The sequence below is a fragment of the Platichthys flesus genome, chromosome 1, assembly GCF_949316205.1.
Source record: "Platichthys flesus chromosome 1, fPlaFle2.1, whole genome shotgun sequence".
In the NCBI taxonomy this organism is placed as follows: Eukaryota; Metazoa; Chordata; class Actinopteri; order Pleuronectiformes; family Pleuronectidae; genus Platichthys; species Platichthys flesus.
The window spans coordinates 11336995-11353064 of record NC_084945.1 but is presented as its reverse complement, the minus strand read 5'-3'; the positions used below and the strand labels follow the sequence as shown (position 1 = coordinate 11353064).

At 41.9% G+C, this 16070-nt stretch overlaps 1 protein-coding gene across 1 annotated transcript in view; it reads left to right on the top strand.

The window, feature by feature from the left end:
• The window catches only part of tjp1a (tight junction protein 1a), a 49141-nt gene that overhangs the window by 29361 nt on the left and 3710 nt on the right, over positions 1–16070 (top strand). Inside the window, exons 14-31 of the mRNA XM_062384672.1 lie at positions 3–111; positions 229–448; positions 1537–1721; positions 2065–2160; positions 2998–3024; positions 5209–5291; positions 5694–5904; positions 6853–6953; positions 7102–7452; positions 8366–8617; positions 9806–10636; positions 10817–10899; positions 11099–11272; positions 11643–11749; positions 11891–12144; positions 12446–12600; positions 12686–12906; positions 14829–14972. Coding sequence (XP_062240656.1) covers positions 3–111; positions 229–448; positions 1537–1721; positions 2065–2160; positions 2998–3024; positions 5209–5291; positions 5694–5904; positions 6853–6953; positions 7102–7452; positions 8366–8617; positions 9806–10636; positions 10817–10899; positions 11099–11272; positions 11643–11749; positions 11891–12144; positions 12446–12600; positions 12686–12906; positions 14829–14972 — 3604 coding nt within the window. The remainder of the gene's footprint in view (positions 1–2; positions 112–228; positions 449–1536; positions 1722–2064; positions 2161–2997; positions 3025–5208; positions 5292–5693; positions 5905–6852; positions 6954–7101; positions 7453–8365; positions 8618–9805; positions 10637–10816; positions 10900–11098; positions 11273–11642; positions 11750–11890; positions 12145–12445; positions 12601–12685; positions 12907–14828; positions 14973–16070) is intronic.

Below are 16070 nucleotides of genomic sequence, written 5' to 3'. Positions count from 1 at the left end.
AGGTAAACAACGTGGACTTTGCCAATATCATCCGCGAGGAAGCCGTGCTGTTTTTGCTGGATCTCCCTAAAGGAGAAGAAGTAACTATTCTCGCTCAAAAGAAAAAGGATGGTGAGTTACGGTCATGTAAAGTCCTACGTCAGCAGATCAAACACATCAGGATTCAAAACCAGCTCATTTGAAAAGTTGCTGTCTCCAACTCTGTTCTCCTTTTCTGCTTTTCCCCAGTGTATCGAAGGATAGTGGAATCCGATGTGGGCGACTCCTTCTACATTCGGACACATTTTGAATATGAGAAAGAGTCACCGTATGGCCTGAGCTTCAACAAGGGCGAGGTGTTCCGTGTTGTTGACACGCTCTACAACGGAAAACTGGGTTCTTGGCTCGCTATCCGGATTGGCAAGAACCATCAGGAAGTGGAAAGGGGCATCATCCCAAACAAGAATAGGTAAAGTTTCAGGACGCACCTTTTATACCTGTGTAGCTTGTTCTGGCACTTTATGAGTGGGCAGGCGTGGTGGTAAAGTCACAGCACATAGACCTTCATCACAATATGATGATTCAGTACTCGGTTGATCTCAGAGAAGAAAGGACTTATTTGTATATCAAAAATGTTGACTCCCTTTTCCAGGTCTGGGTCAGTGTTTTATATTCTAGAAGTGTTCTTAAAGTATGATATATTGAACACATCCCATGTGTCAGGTAAATGGTCTACAAGTATTTACTATGTGATTTTTGCAAGGACTTCCGGAGGCCTGTGTGCCTGAGGATGTGAAGTACACTGTACATCATCATCTCGCCAACAGCATTGTTTTATCAGACCTGTCTGAGCAGCCTTGAACAGGCTCCAGCAGTGTTTACACAGAGATTCCTCACTGTCCCGCTGACACAGAAGACGGAGCATGCCTTTTTATCACATACATTAATCACTATGAAATACTGTATATTTCAGCCAAGTTAAACCTTTCTCGCTTGATATTCTTTCATGTTATGAAACCATGAAATCACACTGAGACTTCTGTAATATTTGAAAATATTTAAAATTATAACTATATAAAAAAATACACAGAACATCAAAGAAAGACCATTAATATTCAAAGCCTGTGGGAGGAAGGGCTTTGCCTCTGTTGCCCCAAGGCCTCTTTCTCCTTTCTCCTTATCCCCGTGGGTTGTTTTCTTCGTAAAAAACATATTGACACATACACAATGATATATGATGACATCACTTTTTATTGAGCTTTGAATTATATTGTAGTAGCCTTTTAAGACAGCATTTCAATAAGCCTAAATCTAAAATGGCTTTTAATCCATGTTAAATTTTTCATGCACCATCAACATTTTTAATCAGTGATGGCAAATACATCATAATCACTTTGACAACCATTTAGAGTTCAGTATGTACAATGGTGTTATGAATACATTGCCAGTATACCCCCATGGTTTCTGCTCCAAACAGTAGTAAGATTGATTCGGAATCCCTGCAGTCGTGACTGAAGTCCTAACACTTGACCCAACTCGCATCTTATTCCTGCACAGAGCTGAGCAGTTATCCAGTGTGCAGTACACCCTCCCCAAAACACCAGGGGGCGACAGAGCAGACTTCTGGAGATTCCGAGGATTGCGAAGTTCCAAGAGGAATTTGCGGAAGAGCAGGGAGGACTTGTCTGCGCAGCCAGTTCAGACCAAGTTCCCTGCGTATGAGAGGGTTGTGCTGAGGGAAGGTAAGAGCAGATAATTTTATAATTGGCAGAAGACAGAGTTCAACTTTATAGCTTAAAGAAATATGAATGGGAAAGTTTTTCCCTATTTCTTAGATCGAGCAAATTACGTGGGTCTTAATATTTAATATATTCTTACATTAACAAAGGACAGATAGTAATTGAACCCTAAAGACACACCACAGATGTTTTACATGTTAAAGAAGAGTGGATGGAGGTATTTTATCTCACTTAGCTTTTGACTCAATTTTGCATTTCACACATTAGTTACTGTTTATAAAGTTTGATTGAATGTTTCGGTGTTCTAGCCTTTGGCATTCTTTATCCCATGTTCTTGTTCTTGCAGCTGGGTTCCTCAGGCCTGTGGTTATCTTTGGACCGATAGCAGATGTGGCCAGAGAGAAATTGGCCAGGGAGGAGCCAGACATATTTGAACTAGCGAGTAAGTCATAAATCACCCGCCTCCCTCTGTTCTGATGTCCATGTTTTGTGTAGTGTCTGACTGGTTGTCTTAGGTGATCTGAGGTAATGTTTTATATCCATCACGTTGCATAAGGCGTAAGCTGAGGCCTGTTTTACTTCTCATCAAATATTTACAGTAGTGGTCAGTGTTCAATAGATACTGAAATCACTGTTGATTTAGTGACTAAATTATTATTATGCATTCATGTATCTAACTCACTTTGTCAAGTCTGAGGTGCTCTTTTGAACGAACAAGAAAGGTCATGATATGAAAAGATTTTGCCTCTGGGAGCTTATAAAGATATTTAGAGGTTTAACACATAAAGGTAGCAAAATCTATTCTGCCAAGTTTTCCATCTCATTTTTGGACCTGTACAGTGACTCTCCGGAATTGTCCGCTGCAAGGATTGACACAACATCGTACAGCAAACTTCAGAATACTTTTACTGCTATGAGATATTCCCAAATTAATTTAGTTTTTTCTCATTCATCAAGTTTTTATTTTATTTCCTACTGTTTATTTATAGCTTCTCTCTTCCCCCTTTTTGTTTATCTTCTACTCTTCCACACTCAGAGGAGAGGAAAACACTCCTTTTTCAGCCCTCATCTGCTTCTTCTTACTTGATGAAACTGCTTCTTAATGTGTGGTTTTATTTAACACTTATTATTACATTTGACTTGGTTTAAGAGCACAAACACACATGTCTCTGCAACCACACACACACATTCAGTACACACACCCATGAAAAGTAATTCCATTCCATGATGTTTTTTGCACAACTGCAGTGACGTTTGTATAACTGTATTTTCTTTTCAGAAACACAGAAACAACAAGGAGGGGAAAGTATGTCACTTAGTGCATCAATTTTTCTTTGTTTTATTTGATTCATTGCAGATAATCTATAAAGTAGTTTCTGGTGGCTAGATGCCATTTCTGTAGATGTTCCAACAATAGCCAGTCTCTGGTTAATGTGCAGAGGGGAATAACACGCGATTTAAGACTTTCTATTTGCCGTCACAATTGGCAGCAACACTCTTATCAGTATTTCAACATTGATGTCCAGTGTTACACAACTTAACAAAGGAACGGGAGACCTAAGACTCAAGAAATGTAATATCACACTGACAGAGAGGGATTGCTCCACACTGTCAGTTGGAGACTTGTTTTTGCAGTAAGAAAGATAACTCCTGAAACTGCTGTTAACTTTAAATAATGATTATGTTCAATGCAAATATATCAACTAAAGACTGAACAGAAACTGTGCAGATCACATTTTGCCCACGTGAAGCCACTTGGGAGTTTTTCACATTGATAAACAAGCACTTTGCTTGATAATTTAGATTTGATTAAATTGTGAGTTTGACGGTTAATCAACACTCTTTGCACTGTGTCGTTTTTCAGTAACAGTAAGTCAGTGTGATATCTTCTCCTGTCCCTCGGTGTAGAGTTTGTGTGTAAATATAGATATATATATAAATATATATATTTTGTCATTAAATTCAGTGGTATTCCCCTCTTTAATGCAGGCTGCATTATGTAGGATAACAACAGCATCGCAGCAGGTTTAGCTGTGGAGATTGATTAGCAGTGAAAGTTGAGATGTGTGTAGTAACTTCTTTTTACAAACACCATGTATAAATGCAAAAGTCATGAGAAATGAATCATAGTATTATATATATTGATATTAACCTATGAGACAGCAAATGTTGACTTTATTCACACATTTTTATGAATTTGTTTCACCTTCTTTTTTCCACTAATTTGCCATCGAATTTACACCACAGTAAACAATAGTTAACCAAAGTTGCAGTTTATACCAGTTAACTTGTGGCTCTCATCAAAGGTCAACGCTAATTAAGGCCAGAGGTTTTGTGCTATATATTTCTATATGATGTTTAGAACTGTTGAGCGCATCCATGTATTTTCTCAAGCATTCCAAACGATACCGACATGAACTTGTAGAGAATCTTTGGGAAATATAAAAAAGTATTTACCATATTTTTGATGTGTTGACATGTTAAAGTTTCTGTATGCATAACCCTGCATGTAGAGCAACAGTGGGTTCAAGTAATTGCAGGACCAAAATTATTCTGTGCAAAACAATAATTCCTCATTTGATGGCTCTAAGTTCCGACCACAGTTGAAAGTTGGCTTGTGTTACCACTTCTAACAGTGATGCTATTTCCAAGTTAAGAGTCTGGTTTTGTACAGAGCTGTCAATTGTGTGTTTATGTGCCTGTCCCAGTTCTCATAATACAGTGATGGAAGTATAGAGTGTCTTAACAGATCAATGTCCCGATCACTCAAAGATCACAAATTCAGAGACGATACTGAATCAAAACATGTCCTGTTAAAGATAGCTGCATATGCTTGAACCTCTGCATGCATGGCTGTATTTATTATTTATTATTTATGAAAATGATTTGGATAGCTCTGGCCAGGTTAATCCCAGATCCTATAAGAATATTAGAAGTTAAAGCCTTAAGTCATGACTTTACTGAACAACCTGGTGAGATGACTGCCCTCTTTTGAGCCTTCTGTTTCTAGACAGGAATCCATTGCTTATCTTCGTTTGAATCACAAACCCCTCTACACATCCTTGCTTTAATCCCTCAGGCTCACAATGACACTGTATTCTCATCAAACCCAATTTACCCTCCTGCTCTTGAATGTGCATATTTCATTTCAGTGTTGCTCACATAACACGTTTCCTGCAGCATAATTTATACTGTTACATGCAGTTGCACGCACACTTCACACACTGAATTTAATTTTCTAAAACCCACCCCAATTACCTAATGACTACTGCATGGATTGGCTGCTGTTCTCATTTTGACTTTACTATCCAGCTGTTTTAATGAACGTACACTTGTCCTCTCCTGTACGGAGATTATTATTCTGTAATTAAAGCTCTATTCATGGGAGTCGACAACTGCACGCTACTAAGACGGCTAATTGGTGCACAGCGTGTTTATTGTTGTCTCTCGTGCTGATGTGATGCAGTAACTGTCCTTTTCTCTTCCATAGAGAGCGAAGCCAGGGATGCAGGAACCGACCAGAAAAGCACTGGCATCATCCGTCTGCACACCATTAAACAGATAATTGACAGAGTAAGTGAATCTAAATGCACACACACATTATAACAATATCACACACGATACAAAAGATTAAGAAATAAACATATTTTGGTAGATTTGCTACGGCAATGAAAATACAGCAGTGAGCCACAGTAAGATTCCCAACTCACTGCAGCCCTCTGGTGTACAATGCTATTCAATACTGTTAGGTGCTTGAAGTTCCACAAAGGTTTATGGTGGCAGGTTCAGTGATGAACTGATCTCAAGATGTAGATTTGTTTTTGTGTAAAATAAATCATTAATAAAACATTTGAAGTGTTTGACAAATATCTCTGTTATATTCCTCAGCAAAAGAATTTAAGAATCGTCAATACATGGCAGAGAAGCACTTTCACACCTCATTTGTGTTTCTCTTCTTGTTTGTTTTCTGTATAGGACAAGCACGCCGTTCTGGACATCACCCCTAATGCAGTGGACCGTCTGAACTACGCTCAGTGGTATCCCATCGTGGTGTTTGTCAATCCCGACACCAAGCAGGGCGTCAAGACCATGAGGACCCGCCTCTGCCCAGAGTCTAGGAAGAGTGCCCGGAAACTCTATGATCGAGCCCTCAAATTGAGAAAGAACAACCACCACCTCTTCACCAGTGAGTCCAGTAAAAGGGAGAGAGAGGACTAGATTGGTGATTAAATGGGGGGGGGTGGTGAGAATGGGAGAGATTTCCCGTGGACACATTTCACAGATATTTGACAGTTGAGTGCCGCAGTGTTTGATGCTGTCGCTGCATAGCACTTGTTGTGTCCGGCCCTGTTCTGTCAAACTCCTCATAAAAAGCTTATTCAGCACTGGCTGTCACACAGAAGCACTCCTAGGCCCATTTTCTCAGCCCGCGTGCTTCCTGTCAAGGGCTGTGGGGAGACTGTGCTTTAGGAGCTTCTGTTGATGATCAAAATATTAGAGAGGTCGTAAAGAGGCTTTTCTAAACTCACATTCAGTCTTTAAAGTACACACATGAACTCCTTACACAATCTTCTGTCTAAACACCTGTGACACAGTGAGCTGCATCTGTATCTCTATGCTTTCAGTTATTCTCAAAATCAGGCAATATAATAATTTTAAGAAAATGACTCACTGGGAAAACAGAAACCCAGATAAATGTCGTAAATCATGAGGTTAGATATAATGCATGGGATAAAGATGTTTCCTGCAAATGCCTCTGAAATGAGTTGTTTATCTCTTCCTTTATAAGGAGGTAGACCTGCTCTATGATTTCACATTTAAAACATCTCTTCCCAACCATGTGATGGGAGGGACGACATGATTACTTTACACACTAGATACAGAACATGACACCAATCCATTGAGTTCAGTCACACTTCAGTCAAGATTGTAACTGGGTCCCAAATGGGAAAATAGCCACATTGCCTTATTACCTTAGAAAATATTTGGAGTCCTGTACAAACACAATGGCAAGATGGCTAAGTGCATATTCAAGGACATGTCTAAATTAAAGTTTTAATTATGGTCCTTTTTTTGGAGAGAATTACTTTTTACGTTTTTATTCTCTTTTGCTCCGCCCTCTTTGTCTATTCAGCCACCATTAACCTGAACAACATGAACGATGGTTGGTTCGGAGCACTGAAAGACAATATCCAGCAGCAGCAGAACCAGCTGGTGTGGGTTTCGGAGGGCAAGGTAATACACACACACACACACACACACACACACACACACACACACACACACACAGACAAATGGGTGTGAATCAAAACGAGAGTACTTAATTAATCTGAAAGGCAATTTGCAGACTTGACTCCGTCTAAATTTATTCTTTCTTTGCTAGGCTGATGGGGCAGCTGAGGACGACCTGGACATCCATGACGATCGTCTGTCCTACTTGTCGGCACCAGGTAGTGAGTATTCCATGTACAGCACCGACAGCCGCCACACCTCCGACTACGAGGACACCGACACAGAGGGCGGAGCTTACACCGACCAGGAGCTGGACGAAACACTGAATGACGATGTGGGTCCACCCACGGAGCCTGCCATCACCCGCTCCTCTGAGCCTGTCCGTGAGGATCCACCCGTCATCCAAGAGCCCCCTGGCTACGCTGGCTACCAGCACACGGTGCAACCGGACCCCCTGAACCGCATCGACCCGGCTGGGTTCAAGGCACCAGTGCCGCAGCAGGTAGCGTTTCTGAGAGGTGTACGTCTCCCCTGTTGTCTGGAGGACGTTGTGTGCGTTAGAAGGGTTTTCTGGAAGCGCTATTGAAGGCGTTTTTTTATTTTTACAATTAATCTTTCTCTATCTACAAAACAGTATCAGTGGCAAAGTGAAAACTTTCGTGGTCAGGTATTTATCGCAATATATAAATATTATACATATATATAATATATATATCTATATTTATTACAATATTTATTCAATCTATTTTCCTCTATATGTTTGTTGATTGATGTTTGTGAGTGTGTGTTTTTTATTTTTGAAAGGAGAACTTGATAAGTTTGACTGTTACTCTTGTACTGTGTTACGACAAGCTTATCGGTGTGACTGTTGCTGATGTCACGGAGAAGAGAAACCTGTTTGTCCAAGTGTGTGTAACAGTACTCACCTATGTGCACTTCTTAACTTTGTTTTTTTCTGTGATTGAGACTGTGACAGTATGACACCAAGACAGTATTATCTGCATGTTGGCAATGGCCATGTTAATCCAGTGTAACTGTGAAATGTATTTATCAAAACCCGATTGGCCCGTGTGATAACCAAATCTAAACATTTGTCATCTCATGATGTGTTAATCACCATAAGAAGGGTACAAAAATAAATAATTGTATTGTAACTGTAGAATTAAAATCACAGTAGTATTCTATTACAATGAAAACTTGTCCTGCTGCTAATTCCTAACTCTCATCCGTCACTGGTTGATCGACAGCTACTGCTAAATGTGAAGTCTGGTTATTGGCTGTTTGTATCAGTGTAAGCTCTAGGCTCAAGTGAGGAGCAGATCAAAGTAGAGGGGCTGTGAAGGAGGTAGCACTTGTTGGTACTGCACCGTAGTGTGTCAGCGCGTGTTATTAAACATTTCTGAACCACTTCACAGAAAGCAGAGGCCGCTGCCGTCCCTAGCCTCCCCCAGCAGCCTGAGCCCCTGGCTGAGACAATGCCCCCTGCTGTCGACGTTACTGTAAAAACTGTAGGGGGCGTGAGCCCTGACGAGACTCCTGCAGCTCCCCACATGCAGCCAAGCCCCGACCCAGAGGCTGGCTCGCTTAGGAGGCCCACCCCTGAGCTAGCCCGTCAGAGCGTCACGCCAGAACCTCAACAGTCTGGACTGGCCAGTTCTGAACCAAAGGTATCCATCTGACCGTCTCTGGATGCTCCGTGACTCGGCCATGCTCAGCTCAGCTCGGTCTGACCTGGCAGAACTCCTCTGCCGCTGCTGCTGCTGCTGCTTCCTGTATACCTGCCTACCTACCTACCTACCTCCTGCTGCAATGCTTTTCTCTCTTTCCTTCCGCCCTGCATGTGTGCTGACCACAGCGCTGCCCAGAAGAGACAGAGATTGTGTGCGAGTGAATGGTCGCGCAAAAGTGTGTGTGCGAGTGCACGTGCAAGAGTGCGATGGTAAACAACAGTGGGTCTCGGAGGTGATGGCTGTATGTGTTTGGCTACATGTAGAAGAGCAGTGGACATCCTGCAGCTCTCACTGTTGCTTATCCTCTCTGCATGGCTCCGACATGTTTGCCTCATTCTCTGTTAACCACTAGACGTGGCTCTGTGCTGTTTTTATCAGTCAGATTGAATGGATCGTTTCCTTGTGAAAGTAGCCAGTAATTTTCCAACCAACCTAAAGAGAAATGTTCTTCAGGTTTGAATTGGATAATTAATGGTTACTTCTTAAATATGATGATTTAAATATGTTGTTTTTTTGGGCTATGGTTATGTGCTTGTAATGTTAAATATTATTGTGGCTGTTTAATTTGCCATTATAATTGCATCAAGACATTGGGTGACATTTTTCCTTGTGAATGTGGTGCACTCCATGACCATGATGATAAAACCATCAGTTATTGGGCAAATTTTAAATTAACCTTTTATACTTAGTTCAAATTTCTTTATTCCATTTCCACATGAAGTGAAGACGAGGGAACCCAGGATTCATGAAAAATGGAACTCGTTGTTTTGTTGTAGTTATTTCTTTCTTTTTTAAAGAACTTTATTTAATTTCAGTGTGCTGTTGTACATTGTGATTTTCTTTTTTTTAAAGCTGAAATGGGGTTTGGTGCTGCAGTTTCTGTTGAATCTGATGTGTTATCTGACCAGTAATCCCTCCCTCTCAGTTTCTCTATTTCAGGTCTTTCCCTTCTCATTTTCTTCTTCTGCAATTAATTTTCACAGACTTTAATATTTTCCGTTTCTCGTCTTTTAACTGACTTTCTGAGTGTTGAGTTTCTTTTATATCTTATATATTTTACATTTATATGTTAGTGGAACCTGTGCACATTTTAACCTGATCCTCTCGTGTGTATTTTTCCAATAGATGTTTCAAAAGGATCCATACAGCACAGACACCATCGGGAGAACCAGTCACAGTATGAAGCCTTTGGGCTACAACTCTCAGCAGGGATATCACCCTGACCAGCAGCCATACAGAGATTACGACCATCCCCCGAGTCGGTATGATGTCAGCAGCAGTGGAGTCAGCAGTGGAGGTGGTTACCGAGAACCAAAGTATCATGACTATGACTCTAACCCCCCCTTCGAGAACAGTGTGCCTCACTACGACCAGCAACAGTGGAACCCCTACAACCAGCCGCTCCCTACTGCCAATTCCCAGGGCTACGATCCCCGTTTGCCATACGGTGACGGCCCTGACTCCCACTACGCCCCTCCTCTACGCTATGACGAGCCCCCCCCTCAGCAGGGATTCGACGGACGGCCCCGTTATGGTAAACCAACTGGCCCCGCACCTGTCCGTTATGATGATCCTCCAGCACCAGGGCCTGAGCTGCACTATGACCAGGATTCTCACCTGAGTACGTACCCTGCTGCTGCCCGCTCCCCTGACCCAGCTGCCCAGCGACCTGCCTATAACCAGGGACCAGCACCGCAGCAAAAAGGCTACAAACCTCAGCAGTACGACCCTGTTCCTGTGAACTCTGAAACCAGCCCCACACCTCCTCCAAAGGCAGAGAACTTCGCACCTTCCCCTGTGGACCTTACAAAATTGGCACCTGCCAGAGATGAGCCACGAGAGGACGAACCAGCCATGCGGCACCAGTCGGTCCTGACGAGAGTTAAGATGTTCGAGAACAAACGCTCTGTGTCCGTGGACCGAGCCAGAGATACCGGGGATTCATCTGGAAACAGGGTAAACTCTTTTGATATTGATCATTTGACCAGATGAAGTTACAATAGTTATTAGTGTACATAACTTTTTTTGTCCATTTCATTTTCAACCTCTTGTTAAATAAGCACATTAGAGGTAGACATTCATTTTATTTGTTTCTTATTACTCTTCTCATACGGTGTTTTGCTTTTACCCCTGTAGGCAGCAGATTTACCCTTGAAAGCAGGTGGAGTAATCCCTAAAGCAAATTCTCTTAGCAACCTGGATCAAGAGAAGACATTTAGGTAAGCTCAAGCTTAAACTTCACTAATGCTGCTGATGCTTAGTTTTCTGTGGGAATAAAACAGTGCAATTAGTCACCTTTTTTTTTCAGTTCATTGAACCAGATGCTCACTCACCTTTATTTGAATTTCTTTGTACATTTTGTACATTCCGCTGCTTTGCCTTTTATTCAACTTTTTTTTCCCCTACACACCAATACAGAGCACCAGAGCCACAGAAACCTCCCAGTGTAGCTGACGACATTGTGCGCTCCAACCACTACGACCCTGATGAGGATGAGGACTACTACAGGAAACAGCTGTCCTACTTTGACCGGCTCCAAGTTGGCCCCTCCAAAGCCCAGCCACAAGCACAACTAACCCACAACAACTACAGGTAATGCTCAGACCCATCCCCATTCCAAAAAGCATTTTTTTATGTTTCAATGAAATGTCTCGGTCCTATTAATTACTTTTTTTGTGGGGTGGGGGGCAGGATCTTAAAATTTTGCAAACTTAAGGATAAAATTGTAAGTTGATGAGATTTTACATCAGCATAGTCAAGGTTAGCTTCACCATGATAGCTAGCAGCTCTGTTATTCAACATCATACCATGGGAACAGAAACTGAGATTGTGACCATGTGCCCTGCAATTTGACTGTTTGGTGGAGGCATTCTACCATGCTGGTATATTTAGATCCTCTTAGATTGATAAAGGTGTCTTTGTCACCTTTGTTGTAACGTTAAAATCCTGTCTTGTGATTCAGGACGGAGTCAGTGGAAAAACCAAGTCCAGTGGAGAAAAAATATGAGCCTGTTCCCCAGGTTACACCGTCGCTGCCACCAGCCACACTGCCCAAACCCCCAGCAGAAGGTAACATTCATCAAATTTTCTAAATATGGAAAAAAATATCAAAAGTATTAGATGTGTACAGAGATGCTGACTGATGTGTTTACCAAAATGTACATAGACACAAAGACTCCAACTAAAATAATCTCGTTGATCCATCCATAGCCAAGCCTCCTGGCCGGGACGAAACTGTCCAGACCAACTTCCTGCCTCATAAGAGTTTCCCTGAGAAGTCTCCAGTTAATGGCACAAGTGACCACCCTCCAAAAACAGTCACCGTGGCTCCAGCAGCATCAAGCTACAACCGCTTTGCGCCCAAGCCCTACACCACCTCTGCCAAGCCTTTCGCACGCATGTTCGACAGTCCGAAATTCAACCACAACCTTTTGCCCAATGACAAGCCTGAGATTGCTCCAAAGGTAAGAGGAGTGTTGCCAACGCTCATGTTAGTGCAGAAAAGTGGGTCAATTAACTGATGCATTGTGGGTTACGCTGTTGAATTTGTTGTGGACCCACAACAATGTTTTATGTATTGTTTTTTTTTACTGGCAAATGCAGAAGAGGCTACATTTCTTTTATATTGTGTTACTGGAAACACTTAAGTGTGCGAAAGTTATCATGAACCCTATTCCAGCATTCAGATTAATTTCAGATTATTTTGATTCCGACTAGCTGTTTGAAGATGTGTTTAACTCTGGGACCCCTCTCTGTTTGAATCAGGACCGGAGCTCCAGTCCGGTGAAGCCTCAGGTGAATCCTCAGCCTCAGAACACGGACCACGACAGCGGCGTGGACACGTTCACACGCACGATGGACCACCGCTCCAAATACCAGCACAACAACATCAACGCTGTGCCCAAGGCCATCCCAGTGAGGTAACAATCTCACACTCACCACACGTTTAATTAAGAGTAACTAGCTGAATGTGAATGCATGATGACTGAAAGTATCTGTCTCCAGCCCCAGTGCGCTGGATGATGATGAAGATGAAGACGAGGGCCACACAGTAGTTGCAACAGCTCGAGGAATCTTCAACAGTAACGGTGGCGTCCTGAGCTCCATTGAGACAGGTGTCAGCATAATAATCCCACAGGGCGCCATCCCTGATGGTGTGGAGCAGGAGATCTACTTCAAGGTCTGCAGAGACAACAGCATCCTGCCACCGCTTGACAAAGAGAAAGGTAAGAATGAAGACGCCTGAGGGATTTCTTTTTTCAACTTCAAATTGTTGGGAGTTTTATGAAGCCAGTTCAAATGTCTAGTTTCAGTGTTTTAGGTTAAACTGTGCTTATTGTCTTTGGGTAGATGTGCTGGTTCTTCAGTAGGATTGTGCTGTTTGACATTATACCAACTATTGACCGAGATACTATTACCAATATCTGATTTACGATTATCAGATTATTTTCTTTAATTACCTATAGTCAATATTCTTAAAAACAATGTTTGAGAAGCCACCGAGTCGATGTGAAAGCAGTCACTCACAGTGATGAACCTACAGAGAAGCATCACCCGAATACAATGCTCCCGTCTGTTTGGCTGAGCTCTGAAGTGATTTCAACTCATTGTTTAAACTGTCCAGTCTGTAGATTTACTCTTCGGCTCACTCACACTGCTCTCGTAGCCTCATTGTCAGCGACAGCAGGTCCCTGTGTGAAGAAGCTCCAAAAACCTTTTGTACACTTGCTGCTCATTGGCAAACAGAAACACTGAGTAACAAGCTGGTTAACAGAGTGAAGCACTTAAGCCTGAAACATGCTTCTGCGACTGCGTCTGCGTCTTTTCACGCCGCTGTGGCGCAAGACTCGTTTTCATTCATGCTTCCCCAACCGTTGCGCGTCTTACAAAGCAATTCTGCGCCAGAACACTAGGCGGAGTAATGCTTTTTGTCGAGACGACCTTAGAGACGCCTTCTTTCTTCTTCGTCGATTGTTTATTTACATAGCCACTGCGGCTCATCGTAGCCTTTTTCTGGCGGACAAATCGGCCAGTCAATGACAGGTTATACAAGTGATCATACTATCGGATATCTTCTGCCAAGTGCTCTTCTATTTGGTCCATATTCGTTCTTCTAAATCTTCCGTGATTTCTGCCGGTATTATGGGGCATGAAACCGGAAATGCAGCTCCAGAAGGGATGTGGAGCAGACCAATCACAGCCTTGCGGGCTGAGTGAGCTTGCGGAGCTTTGCCGTAAATTTTAGAAAAGGGGGTCGACACCCGTCAGCACGTAAGGAGGGATACATAAGCACGTAAGGGACCCGGAAGGGCTCTTGCGCTTACGGGCCCGTGAAAACGCAGAAGCATGTTTCAGGCTTTACAGCAGATCCAGAGCCAGTTGATGTAGACCAATAACAGCTGATACAGAAAGAAATTACTCTGCTGTGTATGGAAATGAACCACTGATTAGTAATATGTTCACCATATCAACTTAAAAGGTGAATATATGATCATGTTGTGTACAAATCACTGATAGGAAGTGACTGAAGAAATTACTTATTTCTATTCTTAGTATTTAAAGTGTTTTATTGGCGATGGGGTAAATTTTCTTAATATTCATTTTACAGACGACCATAAGAAAAAGTGTTGCGTGCGCCCTCTAGTGTTTGTTCTTCATGCTGGTACCTTGACATAATGTGACTAAACCAGCCTTAACTGTTGTCAGGTCCCATTTTGGGATGTCGATGACGGACTGGTCCAGAAAAGCATGATGAACTTTAGTCTAGTTGAACTAATCAGTTATTACAGTAGCATTTTATGTGATAAATAATTAACAGATTATATTGTTTATCTGACAGAAGCCTCTGTACGTGCACTGTGAGGGATGTAAGCATATTAAAAGTGAAAGATGTTTCGTCATTCATGGTCCTTGGCACTTACTTATCAATCAACACGGCAATTCATTAATTCTCTCAGTATGAATGATAGTCCAACCGATCACATGACATATATATAGTTGTAGTTTGTCAGTTCTGAATACTTTCAGGTTCATTTTATTCCCAGTAATACCAATAAAACCACAAGCCTCAGAGAACTATAGGGGGATATTTGACTTAAGACCTGCCTGTGTGTTTCTAATTTGAATGGTGCTCTGTTTGTGTCCACAGGAGAGACTCTGCTCAGCCCTCTGGTGATGTGTGGACCTCATGGCCTTAAGTTTTTGAAGCCGGTGGAGCTGCGCTTACCTCACTGTGCGTCAATGACCCCTGATGGTTGGTCTTTTGCTCTAAAATCCTCCGACTCCTCGTCGGGTATGCTGTGCTCTCTCTGTTCTTCCGGGGTCCTTTGGGCTGGCTGTGTGACAATTTGATGGTTGTGTGTCACTGTTCAATGAGATTTTACCCCAAGTTTTGGTTTTCCTCTTGTTCCAAATCACTTTAAACCAAATAATTTATTATTCTCACAATGACCTGAGAATCAATCTTGGGGGAAAATCTGTCTTTTTTTTCATTTTATGGCTTCAGGTTGATTCATTTCCATAATTTATTATTAAGTTAACTCATCCACAAAATCTCTCATTTGCTGTATCACCTGTTTTGTTAATGTGGTGTTTATTAATTTCACATCCTGAAACTTCAGTATTTCCCTCTTGGTTTTTCCTCTCTGAGTTCCCTTAACAAGTTCCTCTCATTTCATTTAACTTGCTTGCACCAGATGCTTGGCTGTAGCGTCATTTAATTTCATCAGGTAGAATTATAGTGCATGCTCCTCTGTGATTTTCTCACATAGCCACCCAAATCCTGACCTGGAGAACAACGTACAGAGACCCTCTGGGAACTGGGACACTGTCATAGACATTAATGACCGTCATTATCCCCCCCACCCCCCAAAATAGAAACATTACACAAAGACATCTTCTATCATGTCAAAATATAGCCATCTAAATTAAGCTGCCTTTATCCCAAAGGTCTTCCTCGTTTCAAGGAAGCTTTCAGGTGGAGAGAATTATTTATTAATTTGCTCAGCTTGTTTGCAAAGATGAGTCTGTTAAATTTGATCAGGACAGACAGGAACCTGAATTATGCAAATACACAAACTGTTCTCAGGAGCAGGAGGAGGCAAGCATTCAAGCAATTCTTTTTAAAATTGTAATTAAGACGATGAAGCTTAGTTCTCATTATTTTCTGGCTGATGGACCCAAACAAGTCAAATCCAATGTTTGTTTTTGAGACTTGACATTATAGATACAGGAGAAACAATTATTAATAGTTTATCACCCATTAATATCTATTTAAATTCACAGAATATTAATCATTGAAATTGATCAGTAATTTATTCAAAACAGAACTTGGACAAAGAGCAAACGCTGCATAAATCATGTCAATAGAAACTAAATCCAAACCAGAGTC